At 46.2% G+C, this 21315-nt stretch overlaps 1 protein-coding gene across 2 annotated transcripts; it reads left to right on the top strand.

Annotated features, from left to right (window-relative positions):
• The first annotated feature begins 5318 nt into the window (after positions 1-5318).
• Positions 5319-21176, top strand: med14 (mediator complex subunit 14). 2 transcript variants are annotated; one of them, XM_015965965.3, is made up of 29 exons: positions 5319-5708; positions 6404-6430; positions 6516-6621; positions 6724-6897; positions 6987-7116; positions 8081-8209; positions 8326-8433; positions 9218-9350; positions 9485-9635; positions 9720-9831; positions 10067-10192; positions 10491-10569; positions 13876-14035; positions 14134-14325; positions 15695-15829; positions 15929-16005; positions 16096-16256; positions 16352-16498; positions 16581-16825; positions 16934-17203; positions 17335-17584; positions 18042-18164; positions 18989-19165; positions 19256-19491; positions 19570-19749; positions 20193-20300; positions 20389-20514; positions 20600-20789; positions 20882-21176. In XM_015965965.3, the coding sequence occupies exons 1-29, from the start codon at positions 5533-5535 to the stop codon at positions 20953-20955; spliced, it is 4302 nt and encodes a 1433-aa protein (XP_015821451.1). In that variant the 5' UTR covers positions 5319-5532; the 3' UTR covers positions 20956-21176. The 2 variants fall into 2 exon arrangements, with proteins under 2 accessions (XP_015821451.1, XP_015821452.1); XM_015965966.3 differs by lacking the exon at positions 18042-18164.
• Positions 21177-21315: the final 139 nt, after the last annotated feature.

The following is a 21315-nucleotide window of genomic DNA, read 5'->3' as shown; positions in this document are numbered from 1 at the left end:
TGCCAGGTTTCTATGGCGCACAAGTCCTCTCCTCGCTGCTTAGAATTGGTTACTAGTGAAATGTGGTATCCTTTTCAAGATCCTGGTCTTTGTTTTTAATTCTTTGTCAGGATCTGTCCCACCATATTTGCCTCACTGCTGACCTGTTATGTCCCTGCAAGATCCCCACATTAGGATCTGAGTGACCTTCTGGTGGTTTTGCGGTTGAAGCGTAAGTTCAGGGGTGATTGTGCCTTTTCATTTCTGGGTCCTTGGCTTTGGAACCAACTGCCACTAGAAATAAAACAGTCCACATCATTGCCCTCTTTGAAAAGCTAGGCTTAAGGTTTATCTTAGATCTATTTCTTAGTTTTTCTTCTCATGTTATAATGTTTTGATCTTCATTGTTGTTTTATTGTTTTTGAACTATTTAGCCTTTGAATGTTTTTCTGTATTTTACTATGTAGCTGTTTTATATACCTCTTATGATGAATACTACAAATGAAAATTGTGTTCCTTTGCTTGGACGCGGGACACCGGTGCCCCCCTCTGTAGCCAAGCCTGAAGGTGGGGCATGTCGGTGAGTGCCTGGTGGCCGGGCTTTCACCCATGGAGTCCAAAGAGGAAATGTGGGTCCCTCTTCTTATGGGCTCACCACTTGTGGAAGAGGCCAAAGGGGTTGGGTGCGATGTGTGATGGGTGATAGACAAAGGCAGGGAACTTGGTGATCTGATCCTCGGCTATAGAAGCTGGCTCTCGGTATGTGGAATGTCACCCCTCTGGTAGGGAAGGAGTCTGAGTTGGTGTGCAAGGTTGAGAGATTCCAACTAGATATAGTCAGACTCACCTTGACGCATGGCTCTGGCTTCGGAACCAGTTTTTTTGAGAGGGGGTAGACACTCTACAAATCTGGAGTTACCCCCACTGAGAGGTGCTGAGGAGGGGTGGGCATACTAGTTGTCCCCCATTTTGGTGCCTGTACGCTGGGGGTTACCCCGGTGAATGAGAGGGTAGCCTCCCTCTGTCACACGCACCGGCGAATGAAGCGGAGAAGAGGTGAGGATCCAAACGGGGCGAGGAAGACAGGCAGACAGGTAGGAACGTTCAACAATGATTTATTAGGAGACACGCTGACAAAGAAACAATGATCCGACACAAGACACAGAACAGAAGGGGTTTAAATACACGAGGGCAGGGAGCTAAGATGATTGGGAAACCAGAGGCAGGTGGGAGCAATCAATGAGACACAAGGCTGAACCAAAACAGGGAGACAGGACAGGGTGGGACAGTACCCCCCCCCCCCCCCTCCCAAAAGGGTGGATCCCAGATGCCCACAGGAACAAGGAGCAGGGCGGGAGGAGGGGGACCTAGAGGGAGGGCCAAGAGGGACCAACGGGGGGGGGGGGGGGGGGGGGGGACCAGCAGAGTCTGGGTGCCTGCGCCCTGGGCAGAGGAGGAGGAGGCGACGGGCCCTTGGAGGCCTGCGGCAGAGGAGGAGGCGACGGGCCCTTGGGGGCCTGTGGCAGAGAAGGCGGCGACGACGGGCTCTTGGGGGCCTGCGTTTACGGTAGAGGAGCTCTGCAGGCTGGGCCGGTGACAAAGTCTCTGCAGGATGGGCCAGGGACAAAGTCTCTCAGACGGGCTGGATCGGAGCCTCGTGGAAGGGCTGGACCGGATACGGTGCAACCTCCAGAACCACCACTGGAACCGGAGACAGCGTCGACCACGGGACTGGAGACGGCGGACCAGAGGGGACGTCAGCCTCTGGGCACGAGGGAGCGTCGCCCTCTGGAGTGGAATGAGCGTCACCCTCTCGAGTGGAACGAGCGACGCTCTCTGGAGTGGAACGAGCGTCGCCCTCTGGAGTGGAACGAGCGTCGACCTCTGGAGTGGAGAGGGCGTCGACCTCGGATGAGGCGTCAACCTCAGATGAGGCGTTGACCTCGGATGAGGCGTCAACCTCGGATGAGGTGTCAACCTCGGATGAGGCGTCGACTTCAGATGAGGCGTCAACTTCAGATGAGGCGTCGACTTCAGATGAGGCGTCGACTTCAGAGGAGGCGTCGACCCTTGGACAGGAAGAGGCGTCGACCCTTGGACAGGAAGAGACGTCGACTTCAGAACACGAGGAGGCGTCGACTTCAGAACACGAGGAGGTGTCGACTTCAGAACACGAGGAGGCTTCGACTTCAGAACACGAGGAGGCGTCGACTTCAGAACACGAGGAGGCGTCGACTTCAGAACACAAAGAGGCATCGACTGCAGAACACGAAGAGGCGTTGACTTCAGAACACGGAGAGGCGTCGACTTCAGAACACGAAGAGGCGTCAACTTCAGAACACGAAGAGGCATCGACTTCAGAACTGGAAGAGGCGTCGACTTCAGAACTGGAAGAGGCGTCGACTTCAGAACACGAAGAGGCGTTGACTTCAGAACTTGAAGAGGCGTCGACCACAGGAAAGGACAGGGCGTCGACCACCATCGACTTCTGGTCTGGAGGCGTCGACTTCTGGTCCGGGGGTGTCGGCTTCTGGTCCGGGGGCGTCGACTTCTGGTCCTTCGACTTCTGGACCGTCGACCTCTGGACCACTGGCCTCTGGACCGGAACCGGAACCGTCTGCTTCTGGTCCGGGGGCGTAGTTTTCTGGCCCTTCGACTTCTGGACCGTCGACCTCTGGACTGCCGGCCTCTGGACCGGAACCGGAACCATATGCTTCTGGTCCGGGGGTGTCGGCTTCTGGTCCTGGGGGCGTTGGCTTCCGGTCCGGGGGCGTCGACTTCTGGCCCTTCGACTTCTGGACCGTTGAACTCTGGACCGCCGGCATCTGGACTGGAACCGAAACCGTCTGCTTCTGGGCCGGTACCGAAACCGTCTGCTTCTGGGCCGGAACCGTCTGCTTCTGGTCCGGGGGCGTCGGCTTCTGGTCCGGGAGCATCGACTTCTGGTTCTTCAACTTCTGGACCGTCGACCACTGGACCGCCGGCCTCTGGACCGGAACCGGAACCGTCTGCTTCTGGGTCGGGACCGCCTGCTTCCGGGCCGGTACCGTCTGCTTCTGGGCCGGAGGCAGAGCTGCTGCGGCAGGGAGTGCCTGGACAGGCTGAATGGAGGACAGACCGTCCAGCTGAAGCTCCTGGAGGCTGAGGGTCCGATGGAGCTGGGCCAGCTCAGCCCGGAGACCGGCAAGCTCTGCTGGGTGGATCTCGGGCTCGTTCTTCTGGCTCTGAGATGGGGGAGCTGCCGGCTGGACCGAGGCCCTCTCCTGGCGGTTCGAGGAAGATAGAGTGTCCAGGTGGGACTCCTGGAGGCTGACGAGCTGGCGGATCCAGCCAAGTTCCGCCTGGAGATCGACGAGCTCTGTCAGCTGGGCTGCAGGCATTGCTCCTCCGCCTGCAGATGACGGGGGCGCCGATTGGACCGGTGACGGGACTGCTGATCTGGCCGGGGGCGGGTCCAAGCTGCTGCGTCGGGCAGGGGCAGCGGCGAGTCCGCAGCTCCGTCCCGGGACACAGGGCTGCGGTGGAGCTTGGCGTTTCTCCCCACGCCGTGGACCAACTCTGGGGGAACAGACAGCCAGGCTCGTGCCAACGAAACTGGAGCGATCTGGAAGCTGCTCCTGGTCCAAACTCGCCTTCGGCTCTGGAAGGGCGGGGAGGAACGCTGCGGCCGAAGGTCGGCGACGGCGTCTTCGGCGAGGCGAGGCTGGAGGAAGAGAGGCTGGCCGGTGATCGGAGGAGAGGAATCGGAGCAGGCACTCCCAGGGTAGAATCTCCCCGCTGGATCCTTCAACGGGTTCGGGTCGGATCATTCTGTCACACGCACCGGCGAATGAAGCGGAGAAGAGGTGAGGATCCAAACGGGGCGAGGAAGACAGGCAGACAGGTAGGAACGTTCAACAATGATTCATTAGGAGACATGCTGACAAAGAAACAATGATCCGACACAAGACACAGAAGGGGTTTAAATACACGAGGGCAGGGAGCTAAGGTGATTGGGAAACGAGAGGCAGGTGGGAGCAATCAACGAGACACAAGGCTGAACCAAAACAGGGAGACAGGACAGGGTGTGACACCCTCTGCCTACGTGTGGGAGGAAAGGTCCTGACTGTTGTCTGTGCTTATGCACCAAACTACAGTTCAGACTACCCTTTTTAGAGTCCTTGGAGGAAGTGCTGGAGAACGCTCCTTTCGGTGACTCCATCGATCTGATGTGGGACTTCAATGCTCATGTGGGCAATGACAGTACGGTGAGACCATGGAGCAAGACTTCCGTATGGCTTAGAGGAAATTCTGGTCCACCATCTGGCGCCTCAGGAGGGGAAAGCCTGTGTGCTACCAACACTGTTTATACTGGAGACATTGTGCTGACCTCTGCTTGGGACATTGTGGATCGGTGGTTGGAGTATTTCAAAGACCTCCTCAAATCCACAGGCACATCTTCCAGTGAGGAAAAAGAGTCCGGGGACTTTGAGTTGGGCAGTCAAATCTCTGGTGCTGAGCTCAGTGAGGTGGTCAAAAAACTCCTTGGTGGCAAAGCCCCGGGGGTGGATGAGATTGGCCCAGAGTTCCTTAAGGCTTTGGATATTGTAGAGTTGTGCTGGCCAACATGAATCTGCAATATTGCATGGACATTGGGGCAGTTTCACTGGATTGGCAGACCGGGGTGGTTGGTATTCTTATTTAAAAGGGGGACCACTGTGTTCCAACTACAGGGAGGCCACAGTTCTGAGTGCCCTGGTAAAGTTTATTCAGGGGTTCTGGAGAAGAGGGTCCTGTGGACAGTCAAACCTCAGATTCAGGAGGAGCAATGTGGTTTTCATCCTGGCCGTGGAACACTGGACTAGCCCAATATGTTTAGGGGGGTCCTGGAGGGTGCGTGGGAGTTTGCCCAACCAATCTACATGTGTTTTGTGGATTTGGAGAAGGCCTTCAATTGTGTCTCATGGGGTGTAGTTCGGGAGTATGGGGTATCAAGCCCTCTGATATGGGCTGTTTTACAAACATACATACATACATACATACATACATACATACATACATACATACATACATACATACATACATACATACATACATACATATATATATATAATATATAATACAATTAATCTACTTGTTACCAAAATGAAAATACAATTTAGTGATAACCGGTACAAGCGGTCAAGCATGGCCTGCGAGTGTACATACGAGTGTAGTTGACAGCAAGTTTTTTTTTTATTCTACAGCCAAACATTGTGCTGAAAAACTAGAAAATTCGCGGAGAATCCCAAGTCTCTTCAAAAATCCTATCCAGGTTTTCTCTCTCTCACGACCATAATCACTCCCGACAGCAAAGATGGCGGCGGAGCGCCACTGACTCGTCTCCACAACGAGTTGTCAAGTTTGATTCACTTGCTGCATTTTCTTTCCGGAGTCCACCAGCTTCGCGTCAAGATTCTTTAGTCATGGAGGAAATGTTGTGAGAACACAAGGAGGATATTTGTATAAGGAGTTAACCTTGATAACTCACCGGTTTTGCCGTTGTGTTGCTGAGTGTGTAGCCGAGCAGCTAAAATGGCTCCAGTGCAGATCGGGTCAGATGGGCAGCTCGTCCCTCTTGGGGGTCCGGTTTTTTCGGGTCCGCAGCCGCCACCACCAGGTGCCCCGGCTACGCAGGGTGTGCGACTGAGTCTGCTTATTGAATTTCTTCTCCAGAGGACTTACCATGAAATTACCCTGCTAGCAGAACTGTAAGTAACGGCTAATAGCGTAGGCCCATGCTAACAGCTAAGCTAACAGTTGCAAACTCTGAGGATGCTTGAATTTAAGGGACTAAAATAATCTTACTGGCACTGATAATCAGGTTGATCTCTGTGACGGCAGCAAAGCACATTTAAGTAGGTCACAGCATCAAAAAGATGACTCCTAAAAAGCATTGAATTTACCGTAATGTCTGGATAAGAGTAGAAAAACTTGCAATGTTTCTGTCTTGTATTTTTAAAAGGTAAGTATCTGAAATTGTTAAAGAGTAAGATGCTTGCACTACCAGACAGGTGTTCATACATTAATCACCTAAGGTGTGCCTTTGGATCGTTTCCATATCGAACCTCGAGAGTGATCTTTTTAACCAGCAGCAAGTTGATTTTGACCATTACAAAGGTGAACGGTGTTGTTTTAATATCTTTAAATAGAAAAAAAAGGTAGTCAAAATAATAATTTTATTATTTATTTGATATGTTCAGTGGAAGTGATTACTGTCACTTTTCAGTTTTGCTGTCAGGGTTTTGTTTCTGCTTTGGTGGTCCGCTGTTCATATTCTCAGTAAAATAATAATAAAACATTAGTAATAAAGTCATTAAGAAGGAACCTGTTTAACTTGTTAGGAAACTTAAATGTTTGTTTTCTGCTGAGTTTGATTAATTCAGAATCAATGTTTATTTTTCAGACTCCCCAGAAAAACGGACATGGAGAGGTATGCATATTTGTTTTTTTTATTTGACGACAGTTCTGGCCAACAATCGTGTCTTTTTAAATCTAATTTTTTTTTTTTTTTTCAGGAAAATCGAGATTGTCCAGTTTGCAAGTCGTACCAGGCAGCTTTTTGTACGACTTCTAGCTCTGGTAAAGTGGGCGAGCAATGCAGGGAAAGTTGAGAAGTGTGCGGTATGTTGTGTGCTTTTTGTTTATTTACATTATAAATCGCATGTTATGCTGTACCATCAGAGCTAAATCAATATTTTTTTTCTTGTGAATTTTTCTGAACAGATGATCTCCAGCTTTCTGGATCAACAAGCCATCTTGTTTGTGGACACAGCTGACAGACTGGCATTACTAGCTAGGGATGCTCTTGTACATGCTCGTTTACCCAGTTTTGCCATTCCCTTTGCCATTGATGTGCTGACCACTGGATCATACCCACGTTTACCGACATGCATACGAGTACGTCTTTAACCGTCTCTGCTGCCGTATATTTGCTGTTCCTTCCATTTTTTTGGTATAATAATAGGATGGTTTCTGTCTTTATGTAGGATAAGATCATTCCCCCAGATCCCATTACGAAAGCTGAAAAGCAGACCACTTTGAGCCAGCTTAACCAGATTTTACGTCACCGGCTGGTCACTACAGATTTACCACCCCAGCTGGCAAATCTGACTGTTGGTAAGTGATTTTTTTTTTGGTACATTTAAATATATACTGATGTGGCAAGGTGGAGAAACGAGGGCCCAGGCGGGATTCGATCCCCAGACTCCCGGGTGAGAGTCACGCGTGCTTACCGGTCAGCCAAAGGGACATCCAATGGCCAAGTAGCCAGGGTGCATGATCAATCAGGATACAGTGACAGGATGCTCACGCTGTCACACTGATATTTCAGTCCTTTTTAAATATGTTTCTGTTTAGGAGTGATAAATAACTCCTTTCTAGGTTGCATATTGCTGGATATTACCAGTCCCAGCGTTCAGTCACAGTTGTATTTTGAATGATATAATTAATTCGGTAGAAAAGTAAATTACTGCTAGTGTTTGTTCCATCAGAATCAAATCAAATCAAATCAAAGATACTTTATTAATCCCAGAGGGAAATTAGAGTTTCAGTACACACAATTCAGAGATCAGACGTGCATTTTACTGCTGCTGCTTGTATAAAACCATAGTTTTCTAGATAAATGATCGTGTAACATAAATAGGAAAGCAGTAAATAGGTTTATAAAATCACATTTGAAATCACATATGAGCGTCTTAAATGGCAGCTGTTGTAGTCTGCCTCTATCTGTTTTGTTCTACATGTTTTGTGTGTGTAACCTCGGTCAGGCAGTACTGCAGAGACACATTTCTATGCTTCAGGACGCTGGGGCACTGACAATAAAGTTGATTCTAATTTGAATAAAACATTGGCTATCTGAGCTGATCAAGACATTAGCAATGAAAATGGTTGACTAGCCTTTAGCACATCAGTCATATTAGACATGAGCCTCTGAACTGAAGCCACTCAGGAATCAAGCTACTGGTAAAATAGTAATTATTAATCGTTTTCTCCAACTGTCTTTTCTTTTTATCATTTATTTACCTGTTTGTTTCAAGAAGGTCCTATGTGACTGTGTCTGTGTGTGCGCCTGATTCTCTAGCTAACGGCCGTGTGAAGTTTCGTGTAGAAGGAGAGTTTGAGGCCACCTTAACTGTCATGGGGGATGATCCTGATATTCCTTGGAGGCTGTTGAAGTTGGAGATTCTAGTTGAGGACAAAGAAACTGGAGGTAAAAACTGCCTCCCTTCACATCATAATGAGAATTATGTACAAAGCAAAGGAAACTGTTTTCTGTATCTGACTGTCACTCTTTTTCAATTGCCTTTCCCCCCATCCTGTTAACAGATGGCCGAGCCCTGGTGCACAGCCTACAGGTGAACTTCATCCATGAGTTGGTCCAGGCACGCCTTTGTGCAGATGAGAAGCCTCTGCAGGACATGTACAACTGCTTGCGTATCCTTTCTTGGTGTTCGTTTATTAACTCCCACATGGGTGTCTTGTTTATGACTCGCTTGTAATAATTTGGCTTTCATCCCGGTCTTCTCTGAGCTTCTGCAGTTAGGCAGGAGTGTGTGTGTGTGTGTGTGTGTGAGCATATAGAGTATTGGCTGATCAAGCAGACAGGTACAGAATTCCAATGAGAAACACAGCTGCAGTAATGCATCTCTCTTTACCCCCTTCTTATATCTTAAATAACAAAACAGCCTTTGACAAAAAGAGACAGGGCGGTACTGTTCTTACTTTAAACTCATGTCATGCGAGGTGTTCTCTAACTCCTTACACACACACACTTCAGCATCTGTATGTGTTGTCTTTCCATGGAAAGGCATCTCATTTTAATTTTCTGCCAGATGCAAACATATCTTGTTTATATCAAATAAATGAATGCATGTTTGTCGCATCAGACAGTTCTGATACACGTCTCTGGCTTTCATGCCGGGAGGATCAACTGTTGGTATTCTCGCCATCGTCAGGAGCTTAATCAAGCATGCGAGCAGAGCACAACTGTGCTAATCACAATGCTAATCAGTACATCTCTGTGTTGCCTTTCACCCATCCTGTCAAAGAGCAGTCTGTGTGGAGCACAAATGGGCCTTCAACTGGTGAACCTGGCTCGAGGATGAGCGTGTGTGCGCATTTTGAATGTTAATGGGAGGATGAGTGAAATACTCGACCTCTGTCCACCTTGATCCGAATTTTCCCACACTGCGTTTTCTTTAACAGCATTGTTTTTCAGACTCCTTCTGTCTGTCGCTGCAGCTAGAGGTGCTCCACTCCCAGACACTAATGCTGATCAGAGAGCGCTGGGGAGACCTGGTGCAGGAGGAGAGATACATGCCTGCGAAATACCTCACCCTCTCTGTCTGGAAGTAAGGAGCTGCTGAATGTCCTCACACATTAGGAGAAAAAAGCAACCTTTTTTTGTTCGTGCAACAAAAAAAGCTACAAAGCAGAATAAAAAAAAAAACTGAAATGTATAAAATTGCTTTCTTCTATTCTTTAGCCAACAAGTTTTGGGTAGAAAGACGGGCACGGCATCTGTTCATAAAGTAACGATCAGGATTGATGAATCAGATGGATCCAAGCCATTACAAATATCTCACGAGCCTCCTCTGCCTGCCTGCGACTCCAAATTAATGGAGAGAGCTATGAAGGTGAAGTGTACAATGCTAAATTTTAATGTAATATAAAATAAAATAACAGATGAAACAACTGCACTGTTCTCCGCCGTTGTTTAGATCGACCACCTGTCAGTGGAAAAGCTTCTGATTGACAGCGTTCACGCCCGGGCTCATCAGAAGCTGCAGGAACTCAAGACCGTTTTAAAAACCAGCAACCCCAGTGACAACTGTACGCATTTCATCTTCTCGTTCATTGCAGAAAACAAGTAACATTATAAGTGTTTTGCAAAACTAGTAAAATTGCCGATCTGTTCCATCGGCTGCAGCCGTCACATCATTCTAATCCTATTTATTCCTATTAATCCTTAACTTGAATTCAGTTTTATCCTGTGAATCATGCATGTCCCCCATAACACATCTGTATCATATACAATAATAAACCCACTGATTTGTTTTCCTTCCAGCATTTATTGAGACGGCTCTGCCAACCCTGGTTATTCCAATACTGGAGCCCTGTGGCCGTTCAGAGTGCCTGCACATCTTTGTTGACCTTCACTCGGGCATGTTTCAACCCATGCTGTATGGATTAGGTACGTCAACATCTTCGCTTGTGTTTATGTTTATTTATGACGGCTATAGAGCTGCTTCTTTGCCAGCGTGCCTGTCATTTCTATTTATTTTTTTGGACTCTTGTTTTTTTTGTAGTTTTCATCCTAATTTTTATTTTATCTTTTTCAATTTTTCCATTCTTTTAAAATCATATTGAGCTCGTGAAGCGCCTTGTGATTTCTATCTAGAATGGCGTTCTACAAAAAAAACACCCTTCTGCTTTTTCTTCCACTCTTCTGATTTTATTGCACCATATTCTGTTTTTCCTTGTCTCTGTAGATCAGTCCATACTGGATGACATTGAAAAGAACGTCAACGATGATATGAAGCGCATACTAACTTGGCTTCAGCAACTCAAGTAGGTCAAATAAATGTGATAAAAAATGTATAAACACAGCTGACATAAGAGCAGACACATAATAGTGCATAAAAGTGATGAATGAGTTTCTTCTTATAGCAATAACTGGTTGAATAATTCAGGAGATGGACTCGAGGAGGTAATCTTCAGGCTCTTGATGATTTTATTTGATTCTAGATGTGATGATAAAATGATTATAATTGCATCTTTCTACAAACTTCACCTCTCTGCTGTGGGACTACTTTTGTTGACTTCATCATATTTTGAATGATGTCAATAACTAGGGTTGTCACGGTAACCGGTATAGCGGTAAACCCCGGTAAAAAAGTTGACAATAAAAATAACCGTCCAGTTTTTAAAAAACTATATTATCTCGGTGGGTTTACCGTGGCCGCGGTTTCGGCGCGATGACCCTTACCAGCCACCGTCGCTTCAGCTGAAGTTCCCGCTGCGCGCACACGCACTTTTTAATTTGCAACGGCACCAAAACTTTGAAGCTGAAATAATGGCAGAAGGAGGCGACGGCAGCGCCCAGGACATCCATCAGCCCTCAAAGAAGACTAAATCGGAAGTATGGGCATATTTGGGATTTCTGAAAAATGCTGAGGGACAGTTAATAGAAGACGGCTATCCCGTTTGCAGAACGTGCAGGAAACAAGTGTCTGCAGAAGGCAGCAACACTTCAAATCTCATGGCACATCTGCGTGACGATCACCCACGTCTCCACAGCCGGTGCAAGGTAAGTTAACATTAGCATTTTAGCTTAAATGCATGACGCGAGGACTTTTGGTTGAGGGAGAATGCAACGAGTCACTATATACTGCAGCCGCAGCGTCCTCTGCCAGCATTTAAACCGTGTCACGGACACCCTGTTGCTGGATGAAGCATCTTATTTGTTGATGATGAAGAGAAATATACAATTAGTTCCTTGTCATGGATTTGTTTACTTATTCAATGCCATTTATACTTGAACATTTGGATTTGATTACATAGTGTAGTAGTTATTTTAGTAATTTGTTTAAAGTGGATATTTATTTTAAATACATATTTTTTAAGGTTGACTTGTACAGTGCTCAAGTCAGGTGTGGACTGGAGTTTTAGATTTTCATTTTGATAAGGAAGAAAACAAGTATATGAGAAAACAAGTGGTGTTTCTTTGATTTGTTTACATATTGTTTATGTTTTGAATGTTTGGATTTGTATAATTTAAACCTGCACTGACTACTGTAACATGTTCCAGAAAAATAAGCTGTTTGTTCCTTTACTTGTGAAAAGTTGCACTTTTGCTAAGGCTTCGTGTTATTTTAGGTTTAATAAACACTGTTAAACCTTTTCAGAACTATTTCAGTTTGTGTAGAACAGGACTATCAATGCTTTCTGAACATATGCAACACCGTTTAAAAAATACCGCGATAATACCGAAAACCGTGATAATTTTGGTCACAATAACCGTGAGGTTAAATTTTCATACCGTGACAACCCTATCAATAACTGACCTTATCCAGAAAATAGAAGAATTCAAATTCTCTCTTTCACATCAGACTACAACACCACCACCTCAACCACCAACGCGACAACAGTCTTGAGTTTTCATTTGAACTTGCTCGTTGCTTTACCTTAACTAGATAATGATCAGAAAGTGTGTTCTATTTAAAGGCATACTTTGCAATTTTGTCATATTTTGAAATCATTTTCTTGAGCTTGTACGTACTGAAATGACCTTTTACAGGGTTAATGAAATGACCCCCACCGCCCTCTGTGGCTAGAAAACTCAATTTGCAACTCCGGAGTTGCCCGTCTCGTCTAGGGATGGGTACCTTTGACATTTGAATCGATACTGTGCCAATTCCTGGTACCTACGAATTGATACTGGTACCAATTTTTGATACTTTTAAGTGTTTAATAATTATTTAAATCACTTTTTTAATTACATATATATTATTTTTCCAATGTATAACCATATTTGATAAATGTCATGATAATAACATACAACTGTTTGTATTTTTTCATCGTAGTGTTGTATAAAATTCTTCATTATGAAAACCTTTAATAACAACTGTTTCTAAATGATGCAAAAACAAACCCAGCTCCATGTACTCCTAATCCTCTTCTATGCCCTCTGGAATAACTCTGATGAGGAGACCATATATTATAAAGTACAAATGAAACTAAAGCAAACGTCGATGCCGTACAAGTTTGTATTATAATATTGTGGTGTTCCACAAACTAAACCCAGCTCCATGTACTCCTTTTCCTCTCCTTTTTCATCTGGACAAACTGTGTGATGGTGGGTCCTTGTAGTTTTATAAACTACAAATTACACTGAAGCAAACATCTTTGCTGTGAACTAAATTTACTGTGTATCTTCATTCTTTTTGCCGTTCATTTTCAAACTGTTTATTTTTCCTACTCGGAAGTTGGAATATCCGAGGAGAAAGTGAACGCACCATTAGCTATGTAAAACAAAAACTAAACTATCAAGCTAACGTTAACTTAAACAGTTTATTTAGCTGCTGGAGCAGATTAAGATGCCTCATACTCAGATCTTTATTGCTGGTTTCATCATCACCCAATAGCCCATCGCATTTAGTGAAGTGGGCCCAAACTTCAGAACGCTTCCTAGCTTTGTTTACAGCTCGCCCACAGTGACTGACAACGTTACGCTCTTGCACATGGCACAAGTACCGAAACAAGGCACCGTTTCATATGACATGAATCGGTACTCAGTCGATACTATGGAATTCGGTTTGTGCCTTAAAAAGTACCGAATTCGGTACCCATCTCTAGTCTCGTCTGTTGGTCTTAGAAAATAATGGAGCTGACATACCTGACGCTGCAGTCTGGTTCCAGCAGGTTTCCTTCACGTTTTAGATCATGAAAACAGCTGATTTGTTTAATTTAGTGATGAATCAATCCTGTAGACTAATAAAAGCTGGGGAGACATTTCAACTGTTAGATTAAGGTGCTAAAAGCCAGCCAAAACTGCCTCATTCCCCTTTAAAAAGTAAATGCCACAAATGTTTTTTTTCACCATCATATTTGATGTTTTCGATCTAGTCAGGAAAATGTAAATTGTTATTTCCGTTTGTCAGTTTTCTCTCAGATGTGTTCGTTAATGATGAGACTGTTATTTCAAATGAGCCCATAAGCAACGGTTTTTACACGAGTCTCTAAAACCTCACAGAAAAATAAAGCAACAGTGAAACCAGGGTTTATTCTGCTAATAAGTGTTTGTTTTTAAACTTTTTATGTACATGTCTCTTCCAAGTATTCTAAAATGAAGAGACAAACTGGTTCCCCCTGCAGGTTCTGGTTGGGGGAGCAGCGATGTCGACAGTCCGTGAAACACCTTCCCACCGTTTGCACCGATATCGTCCACCTCTCCAATTCAGCCTCTCACCCTGTCGGCAGCTTGTCCAAACACAAACTCTTCATTAAGCTCACTCGTCTTCCTCAGTACTACATTGTGAGTTCTGAAGCCAGCGTGTTCTGAAAAAGTGGAGGCTAAACTAACTTCACACAAACAAAACACATTTCCTTTTATTTTCTTTCTTTTGTTTGTAGGTGGTGGAAATGTACGAAGTCCTTAGCAGTCCCACGGCGTTGCAGTATAAGTACTCTTTCCTCTCCGTGTCCCAGTTAGAGGGGGACGATGGACCCATGTGTGCACAGCTTTTGCAGCATTTTAAGCCAAACCTGGAACACCTTGCCCAAGACACTACAGGGAAAGATGCTCGGCCTGGGACAAAGAGAAAGGTACATCAACACACTTTCCTTCATTCACTAATTAGCTTTTTTGTGATGCTGGGTTGAAATTAGGGTTGTCACGGTAACCGGTGTAGCAGTAAACCTCTGTAAAAAAGTTGACAAAAATAATAACCATCTTGTTTTTTAAAAACTATATTATCTCGGTGGGTTTGCCGTGGCTGTGGTGTAGGTGCGGTGACCCTTACCAGCCACCGTATCATCTGCTGAAGTTGCCGGCGGCACATGCGCGCTTTGTTGTTTACGACCAAAACTTTCTTGAAGCTAAAGCTGAAATAATGGTCAAAGGAGGAGACGGCAGCGCTCAGGACATTTATTATCCCTCAAAGAAAACAAAGTGGGAAGTACGGGCATCTTTTGGATATTTGAAGAATGCCGAGGGACAGTAGATAGAAGACGGCTATCCTGTTGGCAGCACGTGCAGAAAAAGTGTCTGTGAAAGGCAGCAACGCTTCAAATCTCATGACACATCTGCGTGACCATCACCCACAGCTCTACAGTCAACGCAAGGCAAGTTACGTTAGTGTTTTAGCTAAAATGCGTGATCCGAGGATTTGGGTTGAGGGAGAATGCAACGAGTCGCTATATAAAGCAGCCGCAGCGCCGCCACCTGCATATAAACTGCGTCGCGGACAACCCCATGTTGAAATGACGCTATGCATTATGGGGCTCCCAGGGGCAGATAAGAGTTGGTCTCTCTCTGAGAATAATTATGAATTTAACAATGATTACTGCCTGACGACATTTTCCCTTATCTGCAAAGCTCACTGGAAGGACACAAACCGAGGACAATATTTTCCTGATATAGGGTTTATTACTCAAGTAAGGGTAAAAAAGTATCTGATTAGAAGGCTGCTGGAGTACTGAGTATCATCTGATCTAATATTTTTAAAATTATGACATCAAACAGACAAAAATAAGAAGTTATGGGAAAATATTGGTATTTTAAAGACTAAAGGGGAAAATGTAAAAAATAAACAACATAATTACAAAATAACACATTTTAGGCAAAATTTAGACAAACTGAGGACAATATTTCCTGACATACAGGGTTTATTTAATTGTGTGAAAATGTAGCACGTTTTAAAAAATACAGCGATAATACCGAAAACCGTGGTAATTTTGGTCACAATAACCGTGAGGTTAAATTTTCACACCGTGACACTAGTTGAAATGCTAATAAAGGAAAACTTTTCAACATTTTAGAATTATTCCTGTCTTGTACTACAAAGGTTTGTGACTCTGCAGAAGGAATAACTTTGTGTGGTTTCTGCTTTTTTCCTTGTGAAGTGGGACATTGTTGGTCAAATAAAAAGTGCCAAGAGAACTATATTAAAACAGATTAACCCTTTGCTTTTAGGTTTATGGAGAGCAGGGAGACCCAGAACCAAAGAAGCCGAAGAGATCTGGAGAAATGTGTGCGTTCAACAAAGAACTGGCTCATCTCGTAGCCATGTGTGACACCAACATGCCTTTCATTGGCTTAAGATCAGAGGTGGGGCACCGTGTTGTTGGTCTGAATAATTTTCACGTGTCTGTTAAACTGAACTCTGGGCTTGTGCTATCTGAACACATTTTCCTGTTTTCTGATCAGCTTTCCAACATGGAGATCCCAAATGAAGGTGTCCAAGTGGAAGGAGATGGCAGCAGTCATGCGATACGGCTGCTGAGGTGATGAACACAAATGTCACATGTGTTTTTATTGTAAAAGCATGAAAACTGAAATGTTGCGACTATAAAGAATCTTTCATGCTTTTGCAGAATTCCTGACTGTAAAGATGTAGGAGAGGAGACCAGGAAGGCTTTAGCGCATTCCCTCCTGGACTGCACTTTCCGTCTGCAGGGCAGGAACAACAGAACCTGGGTGGCTGAGTTGGTGCTGGCCAACTGTCCTCTCAACAGCACACACAGCAAGGAGCAAGGTGTGCTTTTAATTGGATGCTTATTTAAATTATTATTCAACAAAATCACGATTCCTCTTTGTCTTTATTCTAAATGAGTTCATTTATTGTTCTAGCCTCCACGCGTCACGTGTACCTGACCTATGAAAACCCTCTGTCAGAGCCGGTGGGGGGGAGGAAGGTTGTTGAGATGTTTCTGAATGACTGGAAAGCCATCAGTCAGCTCTACCAGTGTGTTCTCAACTTCTCACGTGCACTGCCAGGTAAGTGAACGCTCCCCTGAGAACCAGTGACCTGTGTGACTTTGCCTTACAGGACGTCGACGCTGTGATTTCTTCCTTCCAGACATGCCGTCTAACCTGAGCGTATTCTCAGAGGTGCGACTGTATAACTACCGTAAGCTGGTGCTGTGTTATGGCTCCACCAAAGGCAGCTCTGTCACCATTCAGTGGAACTCCGGCAGCCAGCGCTTTCATTTAGCGCTGGGAACTGTGGGGCCCAACTCGGGCTGCTCCAACTGCCATAACATCATCCTGCACCAGCTACAGGACATGTTCAACAAGAGTCCCAGTGTGATGCAGCTTCTGCAGGTACACAGTCACACACGTGGTCATAAGCTAGGAGATTAAAGTCCTCACAGAGGCAAGCAAAGCCTATCTTACTCACAAACATGGTTGCTGCCCGTTTTCTTCGTACAGGTTCTTTCTGACACACAGGCCCCTCTCAATGCAATCAACAAGTTACCAACGGTGCCCATGCTTGGCCTCACCCAGCGCACCAACACCGCCTACCAGTGTTTCTCCATCCTTCCCCAGTCTCCCACTCACATCCGACTTGCGTTCCGAAACATGTACTGCATCGACATTTACTGCCGCAGCCGCGGAGTGGTGGCCATTAGGGACGGCGCCTACAGTTTGTTTGACAACAGCAAGATTGTAGAAGGCTTTCACCCTGCTCCAGGACTCAAGGTGAAGTCAACAAGCAGCTTTCTTTTGTATTTTCCACATTTAAAAAATAAATGTGGCTGCTGCTGATATTTCTGCACAAATGTTTACAAATTGTTCTTTGTTTTGTTTTGTTTTTGTTTTCCCCCCTCTAGACATTTCTGACCATGTTTGTGGACAGCAGTCAAGATGCTCGCAGGCGTTCGGTTAATGAAGACGACAACCCCCCCTCGCCAGTGGGTGCAGATGTGATGGACAGCCTGACGAACCAGCTGCAAGCTTCTCAGCAACCACAGACCATGAGGGGGGGCGCGGGAGGCGTCTATCCTCCTCTGACGTCGCCTCCACCAAATTACCACGCCAATGTAACTCCATCACCATCCATGATGCCCACCCAGTCACCAGGTAGTAGGAAGTCTGGGGTGAAACGTGCGCGTTTGAATGTACTGTTTGAATCTCATCTGGCTGCCGTGCAGCGTCATGACTTCCAACTGTCCTGCCTCGCTGTCTTCCTGCTCTCATGTGTTTGTGGCCGGTGCAAAATGTATTTTCGTAGTGCGAGCTTGTGCAATCGTGTGCCCCCCCTTTTTCATTTTATGAAATCATGAGACCATTTGAGTTGCCCATGCAGCACACCTCACAGCCGAGAGGGAAACAAAGCATGCATTTAGTCATGCTCCTTCCATTCTTCTCCATCTCAGCCCAGCCAGAGGCTCCAGCCCTTCTGTCCAGCTTTAGCTTGCTTTCACACGAGTGAGTGTGTGTATGCGTGCGTGCAAGGAGCAGTTATCATCCCAGAGTCTGATGAGCCATTTGATGTGTATGTGTGTGTGTGTGTGTGTGTGTGTGTGTGTGTGTGCAGGGAACATCCATGCCTCTGGCTCCCCTAGTGGAGCTTTGAGGGCACCCTCTCCTTTCGGCCCCACCCCGTCTCCATCTTCCCTGGGCATAGCCATGGGCCAAACCAGCTTTGCCAGTCCCCACGGTAAGTGGCAGGGCTGGCCTGGTGGTAAATCCTCTGCTGGGCAAGGACTTGGAGGGCTGAACTAAACAGAGATTTGCAAACGTAACAGCTCAGAAACCCTGGGCCCACAGTGGTGGACTTGAGCCTTATTTCTACTTCTCCGTCTGCATCGGGACAGAGACACGCAGCGCCATCATGCGTCGACTCAAGAGCCCTCCGACATGCTCGCAGAGGAAGACGGAGACTTGCGTCAGTTTTCAACTATGTTGAAAGAGACGAAGAGCGCAAGCTTGTGATTGGTCAGGATGCTGCTTCCTGTAAATTCGTCAACAGAAAAGTCAAAGGTCAAGAGATATTTACCAGCAGACACGGAACAGATTGAAGAACGCATCGCGGAAGAAGTCTGAAAATATGTACGTTTATTCACCCGTGACTGAAGGAGTGCAAAGATATGCAGCAAGCATTTTATTCATGGACGGAAAAGACGAGGAACGTAAGTTTAGAGGTGCCGATCGCATGAAGGGGTAGAGAGGAGAGAGGGACAAATTAGTCTGTGTTAAAAAGTCTGTGAAATACATTAAAACATTATAAACACAGTAGTAAAAAGATACGTGACTGTAAATGTGGCAGGATCCCTCAGAACCGCGCTACGCCCTCTGCTGTCCTGGCGGAGAATTGTTTAGCAACAATCCACAGCTTACGGAGAAGTCTGAAAGCAAAACGTCTCTGTCAATGCGTGCGCGTCTCCCTCGCGGAGCTGACGGAGAAGTACCAATCAGGCTTTATCCGACTGATTGTGACGTTGTTGGATCTCATCAAGTGTCTGATGGGTCTCTTCTATCAAGGTCCCCTGGACCCCAGCTCTCCATACACCATGGTGTCTCCCAGCCACAGGGGCCAGTGGCCAGTCTCACCACAAGTTTCAGGACCTTCTCCCGGTCCAAGGATCCCTGGCATGTCTCCCGGTAATCCTTTGCTGCACTCCCCTATTCCTGACCCTCATTCTCCACGTGCTGGGACCAGTAAGTACTGTTACAGGGAAAAACACCCATTGATTTGCTTCTGATGTGTTTATTTATAATCTGTAATTTACTGTATTTTTTTTAATTTAGGTTCCCAAGTGCCCACCACTATGCCTCCTCCCCGAAAGCTACCTCAGCGCCCCTGGGCGGCCTCCATTCCTACTGTTCTTACCCACAATGCCTTACACGTGCTTCTGCTCCCTTCACCCACTCCCTGCCTTGTGCCTGGCCTGGCAGGCAGCTACCTCTGCTCACCACTGGAGCGCTTTCTGGGTTCGGTTATCATGAAGCGACACCTGCAGAGGATCATCCAGCTGGAGGCCAACGTGAGTGTTGCTCAGATATTCACTTGCATCAGCTTCTGCAGGGCTGAAACAGCCTCTTCTGTTCCACGTCTGTTCCAGCTGTCTTTGGTGAACTCCAACGAGCCGGGTGTGATCATGTTCAAAACGGACATCCTCAAGTGCCGCGTGGCTCTGAATTCGAAGAACTACCAGACGCTGCAGCTAAAAGTCACACCGGAAAATGCAGGTCCGTGGTCCCAGGAGGAGCTTCAGGTGCTGGAGAGGTTCTTTGAGACCCGAGTAAGTGAGAGGCCATAAACGGAAACTTACGCCTGTGTAGTGTTATGAATATGCCATTTCTGCCCTTAACAGCTGCCCTTTGACACAGTGACAGTGTGCATAAATTGCCACGGTCGTGCGCTTGCTTCTGATGTTTACATTACAGCAAAGAAGACAGAAGAAGGACGAAGAATGCAGATCAGTCACCTGATTATTATTGACCAACAGTTGTTTTGATTAGCTTTATTAGAAATAAAGTTCTTTGATTAACTAATGAAAAGCGTTCTTCGTCCTTCTTCTGTCTTCTTTGCTGGAATGTAAACATCAGAGCAAGCGCACGACCTTGGCAATTTATGCACACTGTCACTGTTTCAAAGGGCAGCTGTTAAGGGCAGAAATGGCATATTCATAACGCTACACCTCTATTCCTGAACTTTCTGTAATCTGACTACTTCTGTTGTTAGGTTGCAGGTCCACCTTTTAAATACAACACTTTGAATGCCTTCACAAAGCTTCTGGGGGCTCCCACCAACGTTCTTAGGGACTGCGTACGCATCATGAAGCTCGAGCTGGTTAGCAGATTTTTATTTTCACTAGTTTTGCTTTTTCCATATTGTTTGTTTTAGAGGTGAGCCTTAAATGTTTCGTCTCTGCCTCCAGTTCCCCGACCAGGCTGGACAGCTCAAGTGGAACGTCCAGTTCTGCCTCACCATTCCTCCCAGTGCCCCCCCCATCGCCCCTCCTGGGACCGTTGCAGTTGTGCTCAAGTCAAAGATGCTTTTCTTTGTGAGTTTTTGCTGTTTTTCTCTTTGCTGCATCTGAACCTGTTGAATCTTTTGAACATGCTGACAGGCATTACTTTGCCCCACAGCTGCAGCTGACCCAGCGTATCCCAGCGCCCCAGGAACCAGTGAGCATTATTGTTCCCATTGTGTACGACATGGCCACAGGCCTCACTCAGCAGGCCGACATCCCCCGGCAGCACAGCTCGTCGGGTGCTGCAGCACTCCTGGTCTCTAATATCCTCAAAAGGTTCAATGAGTTGCATCCTGCAAGGACGGGTGAGGCTGCGCTCCCAGCTCAGGATTCAGGTTTTTTTTTTGTTTTTAAGGAACGGTTCCCAGGCTGACTTGTGCTCTGTACCTTTTTCCAGGTGAGTGTACCATATTTGCATCTGTTCACGAGCTGATGGCCAGCCTGAATCTTCCTCCCGGCACTCGACAGTAGAAACAAAAGATCAACAACATCCCCTCGATGGAGGACCTCCAAGCTTCTAAGTATTAAAGCTGTCCATGATGTCCCAGTCCACCATGCGCCCTCTCTTCTGCTGATAGCCGTCACCTGATGCATAGTTGCTGTTAAGAGACGAGCACACAGACGGGTGTGGGTTATAGGTTTTGCTCTTTGTTTCTCAAAGGTCAACACTGAATGCAAAGCAATGTAAATATTCAATTTTTTCCTCTCCAGTGCACTTGGAAGCAAGATTGTGTTTGATAATTATGGCTGTTTACAAAATTATGTACATTGTTGTAAATTTGCTTGCCCAAAGATTCGGGGTTAGATCAATGCGAGATCCCTGTTTCTGTC

This window comes from Nothobranchius furzeri, chromosome 14, assembly GCF_043380555.1.
Source record: "Nothobranchius furzeri strain GRZ-AD chromosome 14, NfurGRZ-RIMD1, whole genome shotgun sequence".
NCBI classification, from domain to species: domain Eukaryota; kingdom Metazoa; phylum Chordata; class Actinopteri; order Cyprinodontiformes; family Nothobranchiidae; genus Nothobranchius; species Nothobranchius furzeri.
Note: the sequence above shows the minus strand (reverse complement) of the source record. Positions and strands in the feature narration are given on the sequence as shown.

Bases quoted from the DNA above. Each gene is read 5' to 3' on its own strand.
- med14 (XM_015965965.3), top strand. From the start codon at position 5,533: ATGGCTCCAGTGCAGATCGGGTCAGATGGGCAGCTCGTCCCTCTTGGG. The intron at 6,431-6,515 runs GTATGCATATTT...TTTTTTTTTCAG, and splicing joins AGAAAAACGGACATGGAGAG to GAAAATCGAGATTGTCCAGT. The intron at 9,832-10,066 runs GTACGCATTTCA...TTTTCCTTCCAG, and splicing joins CAGCAACCCCAGTGACAACT to CATTTATTGAGACGGCTCTG.